The 21,212-nt window shown below is 39.0% G+C and overlaps 1 protein-coding gene across 2 annotated transcripts in view; it reads right to left on the reverse strand.

The window, feature by feature from the left end:
* The window catches only part of igsf9ba (immunoglobulin superfamily, member 9Ba), a 30,980-nt gene extending 12,282 nt beyond the window's left edge, over nt 1–18,698 (reverse strand). For both annotated transcript variants that reach the window (XM_055226029.1, XM_055226030.1), the window contains exons 1-6: nt 18,439–18,698; nt 11,228–11,425; nt 9,389–9,535; nt 4,676–4,827; nt 1,703–1,820; nt 281–422 (exon numbers count right to left, since the gene is read on the reverse strand). In XM_055226029.1, coding sequence (XP_055082004.1) covers nt 281–422; nt 1,703–1,820; nt 4,676–4,827; nt 9,389–9,535; nt 11,228–11,425; nt 18,439–18,502 — 821 coding nt within the window. In that variant the 5' untranslated portion in view covers nt 18,503–18,698. The remainder of the gene's footprint in view (nt 1–280; nt 423–1,702; nt 1,821–4,675; nt 4,828–9,388; nt 9,536–11,227; nt 11,426–18,438) is intronic.
* Between the last annotated feature and the right edge of the window lie 2,514 nt (nt 18,699–21,212).

Here is a 21,212-nt window from a genome sequence, read left to right on the forward strand (position 1 = left end):
AAACATACAGGGCTTGACATTAACACAAGCGGATTTGCCAAATGCTGGTGGATTTTCCTTTTGCTACTTTCCCATTCAGTCAGCTACTATCCACTCTCTTCCTATCCAAGACTAAGAAGTACATATTTACAAAACTGTACACCACACCATTACAACTACTGTAACAGTTACACATGCTTTTAAAGACATAGTAGCCACAGAGCAAAAAATCTCAAACATGATAATTCATGACTGCAGTAATAATACACTTCATATAGCAAGTCATACTATAAAACTTTACTTTTTGAAATAGACATTGTCTTCTTCCCAAAACCAGGTGTAGGTCAGGTTGCCAGGATACGCCTCTGCTTGACACGTAAAGAGTGCATTCTGGGATATGTTCACTGTGATGTTTTCGGGTGGCGAGACAATATAAGGAGGCCCTAGGAAAACAAAGAAGAGATGCTTTACACAAAACAATCATGCCAGATGTTCAGTGTAGGGTAAAGTATAGAGTACATATGAAAAATACTACTCAAACTACTTGTTACTAGTTACTTTTTAAGCAATAGCGATAGATCGGTCCTTTATAGCAATAGATCGGTCCTTTATACAAACAGATGTTTTTGTGTGTTTTTAGAATAGAAAGGAGCAGAGAAAGAGGTGCGACCGTTGTGCAGTTGGGTGATGAATTGGGTCTCAATTACAGGTCTAAACATCTACTGTAAAAACACAAGTTACCCACAAGCACAGCAACAAGTATTGGTGATTAGTTAGTTTCTACCCCTGGGAACAATTCATCCCAAATTGAGACTACAACTCTTGTAAATGAGATAACTACCACAGCAACAGCAACTTTGCTACAGAGTTAAACAGATACTACAACACAACCTCACCAATAGTTTTGGTTTTCTTCCTGATACATGTTTTATTTTAAAATACAGTACTGTAAAAAGGCTCACCATGTCTTCTTAAAAGACAAATGTTAAAGCTTATGGATTCTTTACATTGTAACCTCTGCAGGCCTCTGAGGTACACAAGGACGCTGCAAACTCTCAATAAAACACTGAAGCCATGAAAGGTAAGCTGTCTTTTATGAGTGGGCCCAGATACAAGCCTCCTGGTTATTTTCTCCTCTTGGTGCTTAACTTTAAACATCAGGCGGGACCACTGACTCCTCTGCTGAGCGAAGGGAAGCATCCAACAATTAAAAACAGATCACTGAGGTGGGAATCGGCTCCAGGGGTGTATCTCCGTTATTGCTCTGCGCACTCATCTCATTTTTATTTTGGCTGTTTTTTTCTGGCAGTAGTTATCCGCAGTCCACAAGATGATTTTGTGGAGGCGTTTTCAAAATGCCACAAAAACACTACAATGCAAAGTATAAGTGCCTCTTGGCCAGGTAGTTATTGTAAATGAGAATTGGACCACAATCGATATAAAGGTTAAATAAAGATAAATAAAACACTGCAGCAGAGTTTTTGACACTTAAGTAAATGAAAAAGGATTCAGCTAGTTCTTATGCAAACGTATTAAATAGGTCACTGCGAGATGGAAATATACAGCTTGTCTCATGTTGTACTGAATGCAAAATTAAGAGTGTCTGAGACTGAAGTTTATAATTACTACTCTATTATAATTATTACACTACTGTTAAGAAAATTGTGAATAAAAGCAGATCACAGCCAGGGGAGAAATCCAGGTTTAAGCCGTGTGTGAGTACCTTGAACCAGCAGTCGTGTGGTGTGCAAAACCTCTCCTTGATCACTGTAGGCTCGACATGTGTATGCTCCTCTGTCATCTCGTGTGATCGCAAGAATGGTTAGACTGCCATCGTGTACCTGTAACATCAGGGTGATAACATAACTTTAATGCAAATACAGCACGTCTTTATTTATTTGAGTTCAGGTTACATCACAGCATATTTCCATGCCTACGCTTTAACAGAGCTGGAGGACAGGTCAGAATTCAACAGTAGAATTCACTTTTTAACTGTCTCATTACAGATTTGTTGACTTGTTACTATTTCTGTAATCACTGGGCCTATCTGCATGAAACAGAAACTGGCAGAAAGTTCAACATGTCAGTATAGATAAACAAAAAGGAAATACAAAATAGTTTCAGAAAGCGGTTCCATTATTCAAACCCCAAGGACGTGACCCCATGCTGTTAATTAATATGGCAAGTGTATGTAGCATATCCCTAATAATAATAATAATAATAATAATAATAACAAGGATAAAAAGCAACATTTGAGGATCTTACGTTTGGTTATTTCTGCCCAAAATAATGAATCTCCCATAGATTTCAGTTCTTGCCCCCCATCTGAAATTATGAACGTGAACGTGACCTATATTAGATCTATCTCCACTGATGAGAAGCACTAAGCAGTGAAGAAACACATTAACCAAAGCTAATAGAAATAGCCTCATAAATAATGCAACAGGTTGTGTGGCCATTCAAGTCAGACACAGCTGTAGTCTGTCCATTCATGTGGGCTGCAGTGGAGGACGCCTGCTGTATGTAACCGCACCACTGTGTCTTCTGCCTCTGTGCTTGAACGACACACACGCCTACACGCACACCGAGCTGTGCCAATGTCTGCAAATGTGTCAGCGTTGCAGTGTCAGTCAACATTCACACTATGGTCATTACTGCAATGGGAAAATCTGGGACAGTAGGGCAAGTGTTACATGGGCCTGAAGTGCATCCTTTACATGACTGGATATTTCTGAACAAAACAAAACAAAAAACATCATTATTCTGCTTCAGATCAGTTTGTGAATACCAGACCTGGAAATGTAGATTTGGTGCCATAGCAATTTACAATTCAAAGTGAAATAATGTATCTTTTGAATGGACAACAGGCCTCAAAATGTTGCTTATTCATAGGTTCCAGAATGATGAAAAATTAGGGTCGTTTCCATTGCAATTAACAATTTGAAACAAAATGTTCTATCATTTGAATGGTGAAAAGTCCACAAAATGTCACCTATAACAGGAAGCTGAAACCTGTGAATATAAGAAGTATGCAACAAATTGATGAGAAATAAATCTTTTTGTCGAGTTCTACTTTCAGTTTTGCCAAATTGGTTTCTAACTTTTGTATTCATTGCTATTTTATGTCATATCGGTTTTGTAATCTGACAGTTTGTTGGGGAACTCCTACAGATACTTTCAAATCCACTGTGGAGTTTTCCCCTTTTCTTTCTCTCTGTGTTCTGTCACATTCCTACATTTGTCTACTATGTTTCCTTGGAGCTGAACAAACTCATGACCATGACATAATTGTGCACATCTTACCTCTTGCTTCTCTCAAGTCTCTTGCTTTTGTAGCGGCAGAGAGCTGATAAATGCACACATGTTTTTAAACCATTGAAGTGTGCAGTTTTTACTAGTGATTCTGTTTTAGTCTAACATTTTTATTTGGGATGATCCAATATTTATGAAGGAGACAGGGGTATTAATAATGCATCGCAATGCTGTCCAATCGTTTACTGAGAGAGACAAGTTAAATGGGGTGATACTCAGAGGGCTACTGATCCAAAATGTTAAAAGACAGACAACAGATGGGGAACACTTTTAGGCATTGCTGTACACCATGAAGTATTGACAATCTGCCAAAGTACTTGTTATTATATTGACTGACATAGTACTAGAGTAAATGTAACTCCAATACATATGAATACAGTATATGCAATCATCTTTTCAGCACAGTTATTTCACTTATTCAACATTAAAAATTTCAAACTTTAAATTACAAATGATATAACAACTGCTAGAACAAATACTCTCACACAATTTCTGGGTGAAAATGAAAACAACTTTAGTTTCTTTTAATTAATACTGAACTGTTTTGTTTCATTTAAAAACAAAAGTAGTGTAATTTTGTCATAGTTGCATGATTATGGTTTGGTCTGATCAAAAGAGACGCCTGCTCATTGCTGTCAGCCTCAGGTGTGTTAGACTTGCGATTACTTGCTATAGTGTATAGTTAGAGGATGAGATTTCCACTTGAGAAGAGGTGACATTTGCACCTTCCACTTAAGATGCAGCGTCTTGTGGCAGCAGTACTCCGGCTCTGAGTCATCGCTAATAGACCACTGAGGTAAGAGATTTCACAACTGCACCATATAACATTATGTGGGTTTGGATTTAAAATCTGATCTTGAAAGTGACCAAAATATCTTGTCATGATGTCATACTGTCGGTTGCGTTTGTCTTTCATTTGAGAAAATAAAGCTGCATCACTTTTTATGTCTTTTTTAAGCACACATCATGTTTTTATTTGTACTTTTGCCACCAGCAGTTGAATTAGCTGTCATTCTTGTGTAATTTGTGTCCCATTTAATTCACCATTAACAGTTGGTATACAAAAACGGAAATGATTAAAAATGAGATTTTTACCTCTAAAGGACCAAATAAATGGCACTAAATAAAATAACAAAATTATTGACTGAAAGGTAACTAAAAAATGAGCCACATTATAGCCACATTATCATGACAATATTTCACCAGTTTCATAATAGCTGCTGATATAAACTGACATTCTCACACTAATATGCTTGACTGGCATGTTTTTTGCATGGTCGACCACAATGTCAGTAAATACAGAGCTAGTAACTGACACCATCTGTTCATGAAATCCATGTGCTGTATGTATAATTGCATAGAGGGAAATGAGATTGTTTCTTACCGAGTATTTAGAGTTGGTTTGAAGCTCCTCCCCCTCCCTCAGCCAGCTGATCAGTGGTTTAGGGTTTCCCAGGGCGGAGCAGCTCAGCAGAGTGTTGCCTCCTTCCTTTGCCTCCACATACTGAGGTGGTGTTGATGTGAACGTAGGTGGAGCTGCACAGACAAAGACAACAGTTAAACCAGTTAATTTTTCAGGTGGAGGGTCGGCCACCTGCTTGACTCCAGTGAGATGTGATTGCCTTGACTGGAATGTGCTTTAAACATATCTATCTCCAAGGAAACAAGCAAGTCACAGATTTGACTTGTATCCGGTCCAGATACAAGTCAAATCTGTGGAGAGCTGAGCCCCATTCACTGCAAGAAAAGCATGTTCTCCAAGATATGTTGGAGCAATAAAAACAGCTATATAAATGCAAGATACATAGGTAAAATGCCATACAGTGGAATATTGCAAATAAAGCAATAACATCTCCATAGAGACAATCAGGTGACGGACCCTCCACCAGAAAATTGCATAATGAACCTTTGACACTCTCCTTTTCACTGTGAATGTATAAATAGGTAAGAGTATTCATTTATAATGGCAAAATAGTCACACCTACAACGATGCGTGATTTTCAATGGCCAACTTTAGCTATTGTGCACAATTTACATTTAGTGAGTTAGTAGATATGTTAATTAATTAATTAATTAATTTATTTAATATGGACAAAGCAAGAAAATTGAACAGACCAGACCAACATCTGCATATAAGATGTTTTTTAGACAGTTAGTACAATACAGTAAATCTGCAAATACATATATGCATATAATAAACATGTAAATGCAAATCATAAAATCTACAGTATGGACAATACATCTGTGTAATCCCTCAGTCGTCCAGTTCTGATCCATAGCAAAATTTAAGTCAAAAATCTGTCAACTGGACAAAACTACAACATTTTGTCCAGTTGACAGATTTAATATTTTTCTTTTGCTAAGTATGGACAATTATCCTGGTCTGAAATCAGTCACTATTTGAGTTCTGTTAAAGATTTTCAGTTTCAGTTAAGAGGTGTCAAAGTTCCATTAAATGAGAAATTTTCTTTTTTCAACATGATTAAACACTGTTACAAATGCTAAATATTTGACTCTATAGAGCACTTTTTTTGCAAGGTGCGTTGTTAATTACCAAATGTGACAAAAGCCTTGAGATCTCGGTGTACGAAAATATGAAGACACTGAAACAGCAGGTACATGTGTCGACCAGAGAGTTCCTGTGCACTGTTACATGTACAGCCCAGCTCACAGTAGTGGCACCATAATGGGGGAACCTGGGAGTAGCTGTACAAAAATTTAAGCTCACGTCAAATCCATGGCCTACTTACCGCAGCTTTCATTAATTATATACATCAAAGGCTCTTTAAGATCCTCACACCCGCCATCATTTTTTAGCCGTAAACCCCAACATAACAGCAGATGGCCTGGATGCTCAAGACATGTATTCACACAATTTGCATACTATGACACTGTCTCTAAGGGAATTCAGAATATTCTGCAGGGAGGTAAATTAGTATGAAAAGATAATTGTTATGCTACTAAAAATGTACAGTGTAATCACAAACCAATGAGAAAAAATGAGGTTTTGTTCTTTCAAATTAAGATAGAATATGATAAGATAACTTTTATGTGGGGAAATTCCAATGTTGCAAGGCAAAGTTTAAGAAATCTGTAATCATAAGATTTAAATCTAACCAATCTAACTAGAATAGAAAGAATAGAGCAAAAAGGCATTGTAAAATCATGCAACAACACTGTGCAAGTAGAGTAAAAACAAGGCTACAAATCTATTATGTAAAATAAGTAAGTATGACTACATTTAAACAGGACAGCAAATGGACAGAATAGATTAAAAAAGGGCCTTCATTCATGCTTTTATACACCGATATCTGATTTATGCTTCAGAAACTAGTTATAACTGCAAACTGTTTAGGTGCACATGCTTTGGTGAAGATGGTCGGTGGTAAAAATGCAGATTAAAGCTGTGGGCGGGCAGAGCACAGAGTGGCCCTAGTGTCTGCGCGGGCTCCGGGTCGTGCCATCTGACACCTGCCTCTGAGCGGGGCCCCTGTCCGCTTGGCAGGAAGCTCAGGCCCCCACACAGGAACTGAAGATGGAGTGTATGCAGATCTAACGCCAAAGGAAACGCTTGTCCCAGTGCTGTGCGGGGGCGGGGTTAACGTGACACCTGTGGCCCTAACAAATGCCCTTTTAGTCCACTGCACTACATAAACATGGTAGTATTTTCCCTGAGTCACTTTATTTTTTTTAATCTTTCATAAAAAATGCATGATTGTACAATAGTTTTAGTGAGGTGACTACAAGTGAAAAAAACACTAAAACTTTCCCTAAAAAGTAGAGATTTAGCTTATATGTTTAATCAATACTTTTCATATTTACTTAATATACAGCACTAGTTTGAAATTATATTTTAGTGTGTTCTTTATACTTTTTGTGGCTCAATTTAAGCCTTTATCCCTGTACGTGATGTCCTTCAACTTAAAATATCCACTGAAGTCCTTCAAGATTTTTTTACATTTTTTTAAAGTAATGTAAAGGTGCGATGTGTAACTTTTTTTAGTAAAGTGGCATTAAAACTATCTACCTCAATGGAGAAAATCTGTAAACGCCATCAGGTCAAGTCACAAGTCAGATATGTGGAGAGGCAAGCCCATTCACTGTAAGACTGCGTACAACTGAAAATATTCTCAATATTTCAGACAAAGCAAAAATCTCTCCAAGGAGGCAGGCAGATACCATAAAAGTTACATAGTGCACTTTTAACATGTGTACGTCCCTTCCCTCTTTTAAGACTGTTGCACTTATACGGCATCAAGTACAGCTCAACAATCGCTGATGTGTGATTCCTGGAGCCAAAGCACTCTGCGTGTAGAGCATACGTAATGTGAGGTCATGCTCATGCCTCGATGTAATATGTGAACTATACATAACATTTAAGGATATGATTTGATGTGTTATGGGCTGAGTGACTGAGGCTGTACAGAGGTCTGACAGGAGCGGAGAGCGACTCAGGACTGAATACTGATGAGGCAGACTGCGGTATCCCAACACAATAAGACATTCATAAGCCCATGGATGCACACAAACTCAACAGCCGTGTGCAGGTGACACTTGGCAGAGTATGACCCCATTCATTTGTCATTGTCAAACATCAAACCACATACATACATACATTTAGGTGCTGTTACACTATTGCAGGGTTAGAAATGTACACTATACCTTTGGACAAAGTAAACTGATAACACTGAGTAAGAAATATTATTGACAATATATAGAGCAATAAGAAGCGGGTCATATGCCAGAAAAAATATATCACAATTTTCTTGGAGCCAGATCACAATTTTGAGCCAGATCACAATTCATGTACATTTAGTACAACTTGTATTGGTTTATATGGACTGAGTGGCTGGTGGGGAAAAGTGTCATTATTTGAGCATAGAGCTGTATTCAAGAGAACATTTCGGAATCGCAATATGGTGATTTTAACAAGACATATCGTCACAGGAATGAAGGCACAATTCGATTTTTATCACAATATCACTCAAAGAAACATGCAAAATCATCATATATAGAAATGACTGATTAGATATAATTAACCTTTTACTTTACAGTTTACTGATATATTGTTGACACTGAACCATTATTTAAGTGCCAAGGTACAATTACGGGTTAAGTTAAAATACAGTGAATTGGAATTGCATTGGAAATGCAAGAAAGGCTGCTCACTGCAGTCACGGAGCAAAGTTTACCACAGGGCCATGCACGGGGCCGTGCACAGGACCATGCAGCACTGACTGCTTTGAAATCAGTGATGTCAAATTAAATGTTGGGGGTGCATGTTCAGTGCAATAACTGATTTTATTTCATTCATAAAAGATTTCCCCAATGGCCAATGGGTTAAATATGATCACTGAATACAAGTTTTTCAGTTCTGATCATTTTATGTAGTTTGAAGAAAATTTTAAGTGGAGAAAAACTAATTTTTTGAGAAAAAAAATCAACAATTTTGTTTTTAGGCAAAATCGCCCAGCTGTAACTCAATCAGAGCTAAAAAGGCTTTACTGTCTTGATGGTTTGGTGTTGGTGTGCTTCATGCAAGATCCTCTGCAGCACTGGGGCAGTCCTGCGAAATGCAAAGGTGCAGATTTTTTTCCGCCCTGTCATCACTTTGATAGCTTTCAGACTATCAGACAATCCCTGTCCAAGCGGCTTCAAACAGACCACAATCAATTCTCTGCTCAACAGCCTCTCATTTCTCTTCTAACTCAATAAGATGTGTTTAAATTATACTTATTATATAGTGAAAGAGTTAGTAAGGCAACAGCATACAGAATATTGGTACAAATCATAGTTTTGAGTGATCCAAATTTTGCTTTGCAGTACTAGAACTAGATACTAAATTGAACAAGTGTTGATTTTGGAAAAAAAATTATGTAATAAAGACAAAACTGGACCTATCCCGAACAGTTTTTGGTGGTCTTGCTCTATATCAGAGTACGTAAAAGACCACATGGAAATATGAAAGAAATTAATATTATTTTGTGTTGAAAGTTTTATACAGGGACATATATTTTACAGTCCTAACTGCTATGATAAGATGTATGTTACAGTAAAATGCTGTGCTGCGTTTGTGGTGAGTGGGACAAGGACTCACCGTTGACTGTGAGGTGCACCCAGCTGCCATTATGGAAGGTGTCATACTGCTGCTCCAACATCAGGACCCGACATTCGTACCAGCCCTGGTCCTCCGAGCGCACCGGGTCGATCTGCAGGGAGGCCTTCCCGTGCAGAGAGGCTCGACCTACACAGACCACACTGCAGTCAGTATCAGTGTAGCCTTAACTGCATAATTAATCCCTATCAAACTGAATCGCAATTAGCAGATCGCAAAAGCTGCTATTATCTAGGTAATGTTATTCTTCTGTTTGCAGTTGATGTTATGTATAAAACCTGCTAACCCATAAGTTTAAAACTCAAACATATAGTGTTTTATGTGTTTATCTGTTCATGTTTCTGTGTTTAAAATGTTAATGCTCCTAATGCAAGTTTAAAATATGCAATCTGAACTGCAAAAAGCACAATTCAGTATTTTTAATAGTAACTTTGAAGCTTGTTTTATTCATGGCTGTGAGAAGTTTACAAAAAGAGGAAAGAAGTTGGACAACTCCAGAGCGCTCTGTCTGCAGCTTCCAGACAGCTGCCTCTGACGGAGCCAGACAAACTCCACCATTCTGCTTCTGTGTCTGACATGTGAGCGGAGATACACCATTCCCCTGTAACTGTGATGTGGGCCAAGTTCTGTTTATCTTGGTTTAGACACTCAGCAAGAACATATACTGAGATATAGGGAGGGAACTGACTTGCAGTAAAAGCTAAATATCAAAATAAATAAACCGATTTAAGATATACCGGTCTTCAGATTTCTGCCTTTGTTGGGCTAGAAAACTGACGCTTTTGTTAAAAGAAAATCAATGAAGGAAAGAGGAAAAGAGTAGAGGCTGCAGTCTTGCAGTAAAAGGCTGGACTTAAAAAGTCATGTCTATTTTTGCCTGCCCATTGAAGTGCTGAGTGGGGCGCGGTGGTGTGAAGGGTAGGGATCAGGCTCAGCCATTTGTCAGAATGAGGAGCTGCTGTAGACTGTCACACTGGCCCTGGGCATCAGCACTGTTACTGTACACACTGTGTGCTCATCACAGATACACTGTGTTCACATCACACACTTTTACACAAAGCTTTCAACTCCATGTTTCAAACATTGTGATTAGTGACAATCACAAGATACAGCTCAATATACCTATATATCTCAAAGTATTTATCACAGTCTTATTTCAGTGTTTGTTTCATAGAAAACATATTCACTGATATCTTTTGTCCTTTTAGGTTCATTTGACAGCACTGTTTTACCTGAGACATGAGGATATACAAAGGGCTTCTACAGTAACTCACTGAGGGCCATTTGAGGGGAAGGTCATTCAGACATCATGCAGAATGCTGAGCTGGCCAGCCTGCTCCATTCTCCTTTCTGTTTTTGTCATGAAAACCCCATTAGCCCATATGATAATAATACTTCAACTGTGGGCTTATGCCAGATAGCCATCCCATTCTACTTAACCAGGTCCAGACTTCAACGTGACCAAGAAAATATTAAATCTGATGTCTGAAATTATTGGTAAAATCAAAGGCTGTGAAATGAGCAGTGATATAGTTCATCAATAGGCCCCTGTAGAAGACTCAAGGTCCCTCTTTATTTAGCTATTATGTATGAGTACATTTATCAATGCATAGTTGCATAGTGTTTCGGATGGAAGTCATGCATGTACAGTGCAGCAGTAAATTGCTGAGGCAGTTATTTACCCCTCTGCTCAGAGGCGGCCATATTAGAACAGGGAGAGCTTCATTCAAAAGCAGAGCCATTAGCATACCCAACAGCTTTTTGTGTGCTTTCTAAGTGTGCTTAGCACCATATAGAGTTAATTAAATATAGTGACCTGACCTGTGTACTCTGGATCCACATGAGGAGGGTAGTATCGAAAGTTGATGAAGAAGGGAATAGGCACTCCAAACTTGAACCACTCCACCACATATGGGGGCTGCTGGCCGTCCAGGGGAGGGGACACGTCACACCCCAGGATCACGCTCTCTCCAGCGCGCGCCGTCACAAAGCGGGGCTCCTCTCTCACACCGTGGGCACCTGGAGAACACAAAATGTTCAGAATTCATCTCACACTCATTTCAATTTAATGAAATAAAATGTTCTTAAATTATGAATTTGATACAAAACATTTGGGTTCTCACAGTGTGATACCCTTACACCTTTTGACATTCACCATCAGAGTATTCATATCCTCTCCCAACAGAAGGAGCTGTTGTGCTGTAAGAGCTGTCAAAGAGCTGAGCATAGCTGGCAGTAGCTATGAGCTTTATGAGCCTGACTGTGAGCAGCACCAGGCCTGGCGTTTGGCCACAGATGTCCCAGCCTGCAACCCAGAGCTGACCTATCAGATGACTTAGAGGTCGGTACCTGCCTCAGCACTGTTACTCTGGATAGATTTTCAACAGCTGCCACCTCCGCTTGCATTGAACCGGCTGCATCTCCAGCATCAGAGAAAGCATGGCTCCCAGCCTCGCCCAAGGGAAAAATCACTTCAGGGATAAAGACAAATGCTGACGTTTCACTGTAGAGGCATACTGGCTGAATAACTTAACACTTTCATTAGCTCTATCATCTGCATTAGAACACTCAATTTTACAGAAACAACTTTAGGGGGAACGGAGCGTCTCATCTGTGTGGCCTTATGTGGTCAGTGTGCCTCACACGCGCTTCTAAAACCTACCGGTAGATATATTAAACAGTAACTCTGTCCATGATATGTGCTGTTCACAGATTGTGGTCAGCAGTTTAATCTGCATTATCCTGTGATTGAGTTAATCCACTTTGTTGAACTGAGCCAGATCAGATTCTGAACAGAAGCAGAGCCAATTTCATCAAATTACACTATTTAAATGGTCATACTGTCTGCCAGTTACATGCCTTACTGTACTGGAATCGGTATGGTTAAAGGCCATGTTGGTTGGGTATGGTTAGGCTATGAAGTGCATATGTCTTTTTTTTTCTTCATGATTTGTCTAAATATTATGCAAATGTTTGTTTAATTTTGCCCATGTTTACATAATTCTCATCCAGCTCCTTTCGGCTGTATTACTCTTGTGATGGCAAAACGCTCTTGAAAGTTTCTGTTGGTAATCCCGACGTGCTCCTGTGTGATCTTTAAGTTTATTAAACTTCACCTGAGTCATTCTAAGCACTTCAGTGCTTACATTTACAAATCTAACCAATTTTGATGTTAGCGGCTTGTATTTTCACATTTGCTTCACTCAAGAGTGGCTTCTTGTAAGCTATCAAACATCAGACCTCAGATGAATTACTTATCAAACTCTAATGTGTCCAAAAGTAGCCTAAAAACCTCAGATTTTGTGTGTGGCCATGAATGTCTGTAGTTGTGCATTGAAAAACAATAAAAGAGCAGACTCCTGTGAGTATGCAAACAGTGCAGACATTGTTTGGTTGAAGTAAGTCCAGTCACTTGACAAGAGCTAGACCTGAGCCCACCACTCAAATCCACTGCTGCTGTGGTGTTAAACACTCCAGCTCTCTGTACTACAGTACAGGCTACACTACATTGTGATATATGAGAACCACCAGCAGATGCTTGCCATTTTCATTTCTTAAATGAAGGCAGGAGGTTTATGGGTGGAACATATCCAATACTGCCTCTAGGTGATCCTCATGCCAAGCTTTTAAATACACATAAGAGGAACCTCAGATGACTTTGGCACTGTAAAAGTATAAAGTTGCACTGAGGCTAAATGCTCTGCTATGTAGAGTGGGATCTCCTTAAATCAGAACAATAAATCCAACACCAATATGGTTTATATCTTTTCATCAGTTTATGGTGGCTTTATGACACTGATTTTCAATGCGAAAGATGGCATATTTCATTCTGCTGTCACATAAATCATATAAATAAACGCAGGGCATGTTAACATGTGCACATTCAAAACTGAGATATCAGTATAAAACAAACACAAAAAACACTGCTCAACAAAGATAAATAAATGCTACATTCAAATATGGATGGGAACATTGTTAAATATGACTAATAGTGTTTTCATTGTGTACTACAACCGCTTTTGACCCTAGCACAATATTTTCTATAACACAAGAAATCAAAAACAGAAATAAATCCAAGCGTGTTTTACAGTATATGGTACCTGATCAGCACAGATCATTTTCTTTTATAACCAAATAAAAATGTAAATATTGAATCATTGAATTGCACACAATAAAAGGCTGGTTTTCTAAGCTAATTACCTTTCTCTCATGTTCTTCTCTTATGCATGATAAAACATTTTGCACAACTCAGCAAAAAAACAAGGAGCTTTGCAAACTAAACTGCCTCACTGTTGCGATTAGACATGCACAAATATTGCATTCAGATAAAATAGATAAATGTCACTACAGCGTGTCCGGTGAACAGTGAACCAAAACACTGAGCACAGAACAAGTCCTTCTGATGAAATTAGCCTTGTACTTCAAAGACACCTTACAGTCAGATCACTTAAATTCATCAACCATCACATCTGTTTCCACGTTAGCAACAAAACAAATCAACACCCATGGAGACAAGCAGATCTGTGGAGTGGTGAGTCCACTCACAGAAAAAATGTACAAGGTATTTTTCAGCAATAAAATCTGTATCATTTAATAAATTAAAGCCATATTAATGAATGCCACGTTGAAAAACAATGACATACATGGAGACAAACAGGTTCACCAGACAAGTTCCCCTTTGAAACATTTGCATTCAAATGTTGGAATTAAATATTTGTTTTTGTGTGTCTTGCACTTATTTGCTGAGTTCTACAGGCACATTTCAGCCACACACTTGATGAAATACAGTGTTTTCTGGTGATTATCCTTTCTTACTACTGATCCTGAATTATATTGCAAATACTTCCTGAGATATGAAGATGTAGCAGGCAGCAGAGAGGACCATCTGACCAGCAGCACATGAGCTGAAAGCTGGCTTTCCCACAATGCTGCAGGCTTTGTTTGTGAGGAGACTCCACTGGGAATGACTGGCTGAGGAAGGAGAGGAAGAGCTGGCACATGCCCAGGGCACAGCTACAACATAGGCCCTACTTTAGAGACTAGATTTACTCTCATTTGAAGAAATGTCAAGAAATGATTATATGATAAGAAAATACAAGCAGGTAGGATGAAGTCACACTGAATTTTGTAATCAACCTTTGTGAAGTACCAATTTGAAGTGTAAAGGTGGACTGTTAAGTTTGTTTTTGTGTGTGCCTACTAGCCACATTGTATTCTACAATTAAAACTTCAATTCTACGACTACCACCAATAATTATCACTGCAGGCCACAGCAATGAAGGTAAACAAAAAAGAGGCACAATACAAGATTTTGACAGAATTTATAATACATTACTCTTTTTTCTCTTTTTTTCTTCACATCTGTGGATAGCTTTGTGGCAATTTTATCTTTCAAGATCTTGTTGCACAAGAATCTTCTCCCATCCCTAATTTTGGTACATGACCTAGGAAAATTGGTAATTTGTTACACATTTCTCACCCCATTGAACACAATCCTTGTAGGTCAAGACAGAAAACATTAAGCAAAAGGTAACATTTTAGCTCCTCAACTAACGCTAGTGCAGGAACAACACATTTTCTTTGCTTCACATAAAAACCCAAACAAAAAATGTTCAAACAGCTGTGCAAGTTACCATTTGTTTGTCAGTCAATACTAGAGCCACCCAGCAGCACATTGGTTATAGTAACATCATACTCGTTCCTTTCTGGTGGAATGATTATAACAAAATGAGACGTTTAGTCACAGGTTACGTTGTTACAATGTAGAACTTAACAGTGAATGGCTGGTGAACAGCTCAGTCAGACACAGGTCAGTTACAGTAGAGTAAGCTTTACTCATAATGAGACGATGCACATCACGCTCCATGTGCAGTCACTCCAGCCGTCACTATAGCAACACAACCTATAGTACAACCAGCAGGTCTTCAGTACAGTACAGCAAGAATGAACTATGCTGTTTGCCTTGACTCATTATTATATGTCCTTCAATAGATACAAGTGAACACTCAATAAATGAAAGGTTAAGTCAAAATGAGGATGCAAAATGATGCTGAATAAAGTGATGACATGACAATATTTGGGCACACTTTTTATACAGCTAAATCATTTAAAGGTTGTTAGGATATAACTTGACTATATAGGGCAATTTTCAGTTCAATTTTATTTCTGTCTCATTAAAAATAAATACAGTTGCTGTCAATATAAATTCAGATTTCTAAGCAGTGCTAAAGTGCTATAGTCAAATTTCTTCCTCAAAGTGTGAAATCAGCTCTTATAACCACATGCTTTTACTGGCAGAGGACTGGCTGTGGACCGATTGGGATCACTGACAATTACAGATGACAGAATCTCAATCTCAACTCAAATTTGATTAATTGCACAGCCCAACTACACTAATGTAAATTGTGAATTACTTATTTGCTCCTTATGTTGACCAGGTCACTGCCTACACAATCAAACAGCAGGCTTCCTAAAGGTTATCTAAATGCATATGCTGTATGTTTTTCTATATAATCAACATTAGATGTAGTGAAAGAGAATAGAGTCCTGCAGTGGCAATGCCTTCCTAAGGTATCAGGAGAAAAACGCCAAACTAAAGTCAAACTTGTAATCTGGCAATTCAAAGGTAAATTCATGGGCTATGGCCAAACATAAGACAAAAGACATGCATTCTTACTGGAAGCGGGTCCACAGATCTCTAACTTGGCATTGTGGCATCATCTGCTTGTCTCCATAGAGATGCACTGGAATTTCCCCATTGTGGAACAAATAAAGGTTCTCTTATCTTATATGTAGATACGTTTAATTACATATTGTGGAACATATAAGGGTGAGAATATTTGAAAAATGTCACGTATCATAGGCAAAAAGTTTAAAATGACCATGCTGTCCACTGAACATTGTATTTTACAGGCATCATTAAGAACATAATATTCAATCCTTAACTGACCGATCCACAATGGAAGTGTGTGAAAGTGTTACAAAGATACAGAGGGCATTTTGAGCTTCATCTGATGATAAATAATTAGGGAAGTTTTCTTCGAACTATGTGCCTGTAAAAGGGGCTCAGAATAGACATTAGACATATTCTGCTTTTACTTTCAGACCCTTTTACACTTTAAAATGTTTAATGTTTAAAATACCTAAAAATTACAATTAAATTGTTTAAATTTTTCCAGACAAATTTCATGATCCTACCAAAAAGTGTGTATATGACCTGAAGAGGGTCCCAAAGAGTAGCCTGGATGCCCACATTTGTTTGTTGTCAATTAAAAAAACAATAAAAATCTGAGTCAACTGCAGTCGACCTCAGACAGAAGACGTGCAAGCAATAACAGAATAATATAAACCCTAGATAAATGTGCAGACATATTTTGAATATGTGTCCTTGAATAAATACTGACTTTTTGTGTTTTTTTTATACCTGACTAAGATAAAATATAAGAGTCTGCCATCAAAAAGGCAATAAAAGAACAACATGTGCCAACGCGTGCACAAACCCCATAAGACAACCAGGAGAAGCTCACACAAAAAGAACTGTGCACTATTGGCCCAAATCCAGCTCCAAAAACACTTAAAACAGTGAGTTCCCAGGACAGGGCACCGTGGAGAGACAGTGTGCTTTTGGTGAGTGATACTAGTCTTTGCAATATCCCACTGTCCAACACTCCAATGACAGTTAATTACTTCTATATTGCCACAAGCATTCCTCTTGTCTCTTTTTGATTTGGTGCCAAGACGCCATTGACTTTGTTGAACTAACCTAGAGTTTCCCTGACCATATGCTACCTCCCTTATGACCACTTGGCAAAAGATGCAAATTTGACCACAGATTAATTGTCATTGATTTGAAGTATATCGGCCATTTGTACATTACACATTCACTTATCAAAAGTTATAATCTATGGAAAACTATGAGGACAGATGAGACATTGTTATCTGCAGGTCATTTCTATAGTTCAACCAATTGGATAACTGCTTCTTAAAAGGTCCTATAAGGGTGGAGGTGGTGTGAGTGAAACAAAACACAACTCCAGGTATGTTTTTGATGAGGAAACAACATTATAACATAGATGAGAACACAGCGCCTTTAAATACTGGAAGCCAATATCAACATGCTTCAGAGAAATGTGCCATATACATAGACACAATGCACCTTTACAAAACACAAAACGGTCATATTTTAGGAGACATAAAAGAAGGTTTGCTGCAGGAGTAAACTTGATTTGAGAGCAGACCAGTTTTGACTGGGTTTGTGGGGTCATTGGGATCAGTTACCAGGCGACAGCTTGGCACATGTCTCCCTCGTCTGGACATGATTGGAAAAGCAAGGTTAAGTGAGTACATGGGTCAATAATAGAGTGCCAAGAAAATATGAACAAAAGCGATACTGTGCTGTTATTATTCCAGGACTGATTAGTGTAAAGCACTTGTTTCGTGTGGGCTAATCCGCTAGTGTTTCAGCTCAACGGCCCTTCATAGATGCTGCGTGAAAATCAGCATATGAATGGCACGCGCGCATCATTGTACTCTATCATATACGGCTGAGCATTTTATCTGACACGTGATGCATTATTTAGCTACTTTTCCATCTTCTGGGCTAAGACGGTCACACCCCTCTCTGGAGAACTCAAATGGGACTGCTTCATGGTAGGCTTTGTTGCACACATTGCCTTCAGCAGCAGCCTCGCCGTTGCATCCTAGCTGTTTGATATTTTACAACTACACAGAGACGTGTACATGGACCACAATTCGGGCCTAACCCTCAACCAATGTGCACAAATCCTGTTTCAAATGTCTGCAACAGAAAGCACAAGCACGCTGGAAACAGATGACAAATGTTAAATATCAATAATCTAGGTTGAACTTTCACGTGACATATTCAGCCATTTGAGAGAATGAAGCAGCCCATAGTGCATATGACCTAACACATGGAAATGTCATGCGAAAGCGGCACACGGCACCAGGTGCACACGGAGACGTTAGAAATAACACGCTTCGTGCGGCAAAACATATATTGCACTTCAACTCACCTTGAGCGGCCGTTCCTCTGGTGCTGAATACACTTGCTATCAGAGTGGCCACATACCAAATCATAGTACTATTGCCGACCAGCTAATACCACGCAAAGTGCCCCGTTCAAGCAATCTTTCATATTCGACCTTGCGCCACACGGTCTCCTAGCAGAACCGCATTTTCATATTCCTATTTTCTTTCCTTCTTCCCTTCCCTCCCCCGTCCTTCCATCCGCATCCTCTCCCGAAGAGACAGAACACCTGCACCGCCGCGTTTGTAGTAGACGGGGCCGTTTTTACGAGCGCATAGTGAAACCAAGTGTGAGAATGCAGCCACAGGTCCGCCTCTGCCATCATTCCATTGGCTGCTGATTGAGGCTTTGGGGCGTGTATTGGTTCCTTGTACAGCCCGCACCCCGAATGACAGGAGAAGCAAGGTGAGTTGGAGCGTGCCGTAGTAGTGGAACCGCAGTATCATGCGCATTGACAGTAAGCCGTGTCCACATCTTTAAACACCTCTCATAAAGTGGCCCCACGTGCACCATTAACACCCAGCGGCCATTGAGCCACGCGTCCCTTTGTACAGTTACTCCGTTTTATCAGCATCATGGTTGCTGCAGCGCATAGCCTACACCGTGAGACTGGGCGAGCGAGTCTACGTATGTGTATGTGACTCATCTGTCGCTCAGCCATAGCCCCCGGCTGTTGTCATGTCGCCGTTACACGCGCAAAACGCTTTTCAGACGCGTCTGTGCACTGCGTCTGGCACTATGTGAAGGGTGTGGTGACAAATACAATAAACATGTTTGTTTTGTTTTTTTCATTTTTTGATGCTGTTGGATCTCGATGCCCACTGCCCACACATGCTTAGGGCTGATAACCCAGCCGCCTCTCTGTCTTCATGCATGACCACACCAACTAGGGCGCACAGTCTGGCTGCTCAAACCGTCTGCGCGCGCGACTACAAGATATCTATAGGTCTTGTATCGTCAGGAATATAGGCAATATGCTACAGCAGCCGCAATATGTTCCAAATGGTTTGGTCACAACAGTCTCACATCCCTCCATTTCAGCTTGCAGTCTGCGTCTCTATAGGCTGAATATATGACCAGTGTGGCAGTCTGGGAGATTATTTGTATGCCTAATTTTGTTTTAATCATCAAGCATGTAAAGCCATGCAAAGATGTCATAGCAATAAAATAAAACACATCTTTTCTTCATTCCATATAGGCATACTGCATTAGAATTTGGGTTTGAAAGTTGCCCTTTGCAAAGTACCAACAATTTGTGAAATTTACTAGGATTTACATTGATTTGTTGGCCACTTACAGTGACATACAGCAATGCAAGTGGCCATTTATTAATTCAATACAAAACTTGTATACATCGTTATGGTGCTCAATGAATCCTCATGAGTTCAAAGTTTATACAATATATTTTCTTTAATATAAACATTGTATAATTTAATAATTGATCATTGTGTGTATAATTTAAATGGTTTCTCTATCATCATACAAAGATGTTAGACAGGGTTGGAGGGTTGAGAGGAGCAGGGTAAGTTGTCAAACCCTGTGGGAAAGGTTGCCACACTCATCTTTATCAGTCATTTTAAAGGTACAGTGTGTAACTTTCTTGAGGTGTTTGTGCAATCCCTCAGTCATCCAGGTATGATCCATAGTAAAAGAAAAAATCCAGTTGTCCAGTTCACAGATTTGAATTTTTGTTTTACTAACTTTCCGGGGGTCCAGCACGTCACCAGCATGACTCTATGGAAACAGAGTTAAAACCATATTTCGGAACTTTCTTCATGAAGATAGTTTTATGCCATTTGCTATAGCCAAGGAAGATCATTTCCATGGAAACAAGCAGGAAGAGGTTTTCCTGCAGGCCAAATGATTTTTGATTTGTCAAGATGCAAGCTCACACACTGTACCTTTTTCGGTGCAATAAACATAACCAAAATTATTTTAATCTGTTTTTTGGCTAAAATGTTACGTACGATGCCTTTAAAAGACAACACATATTATGATTATTTATGATCACAAAATATTGCATGCATAATGCTTTTCTGGACATATTTCAGGCAACATTTTTCATATTCAGAAATGTAGACTCTTCATTTCATTTAGTAAATATTGGTATTATAATCATTTTTGCAATATTGTGCAGCCCTTGCAACAAGCAAAGTAGATAAAGGTTGAGTTTGCTTTTATTTTAGTGGGTGCCAACCTTTAACAATAAAACAAGATGATTACCGTATTTCTCGGACATTGTTACATCACACTGTGGGGTTACAGAGATGAGCTCAGGGCCTGAAAGTCACACTGCATTTCTCTACTGCAGCTGAGATGGGGATCACTTGTCATGTTCAGTGGTTGTCAACTGACTCTAAGAACATCAGGCCAAATGTGTCTGAATGTGAGACTATAACAATCACCACACTTTTATCATGTGATGACACTGTCTGTTGAAAATAACTCAGCATCTTTGTGGAGTCACGAAGTCACCCCCTCTTTGCACCACCATAGCAAGTTCTAACATCTCTTCATGTGCATCAGTCTTTCAATTTGTGAAATCTATTAATACTACAGTGTTAATTGAGCTACAGAGCAGCTTTTTTCAATTTGTGCTGCATTGCAAGGTGCTGTGAGCTTACACATACAAGTAGAAAGAGATTTTTTTAGTTCCCTTTAGATTTTCTTAGTAAGGCCAACAGGACATACAACTAATTGTAGTGCAATCAATTACACCTGGCTGATGATTGCACTTATAACAATGATTTATTTTATATT

Source organism: Periophthalmus magnuspinnatus, chromosome 13 (assembly GCF_009829125.3).
Source record: "Periophthalmus magnuspinnatus isolate fPerMag1 chromosome 13, fPerMag1.2.pri, whole genome shotgun sequence".
NCBI classification, from domain to species: domain Eukaryota; kingdom Metazoa; phylum Chordata; class Actinopteri; order Gobiiformes; family Gobiidae; genus Periophthalmus; species Periophthalmus magnuspinnatus.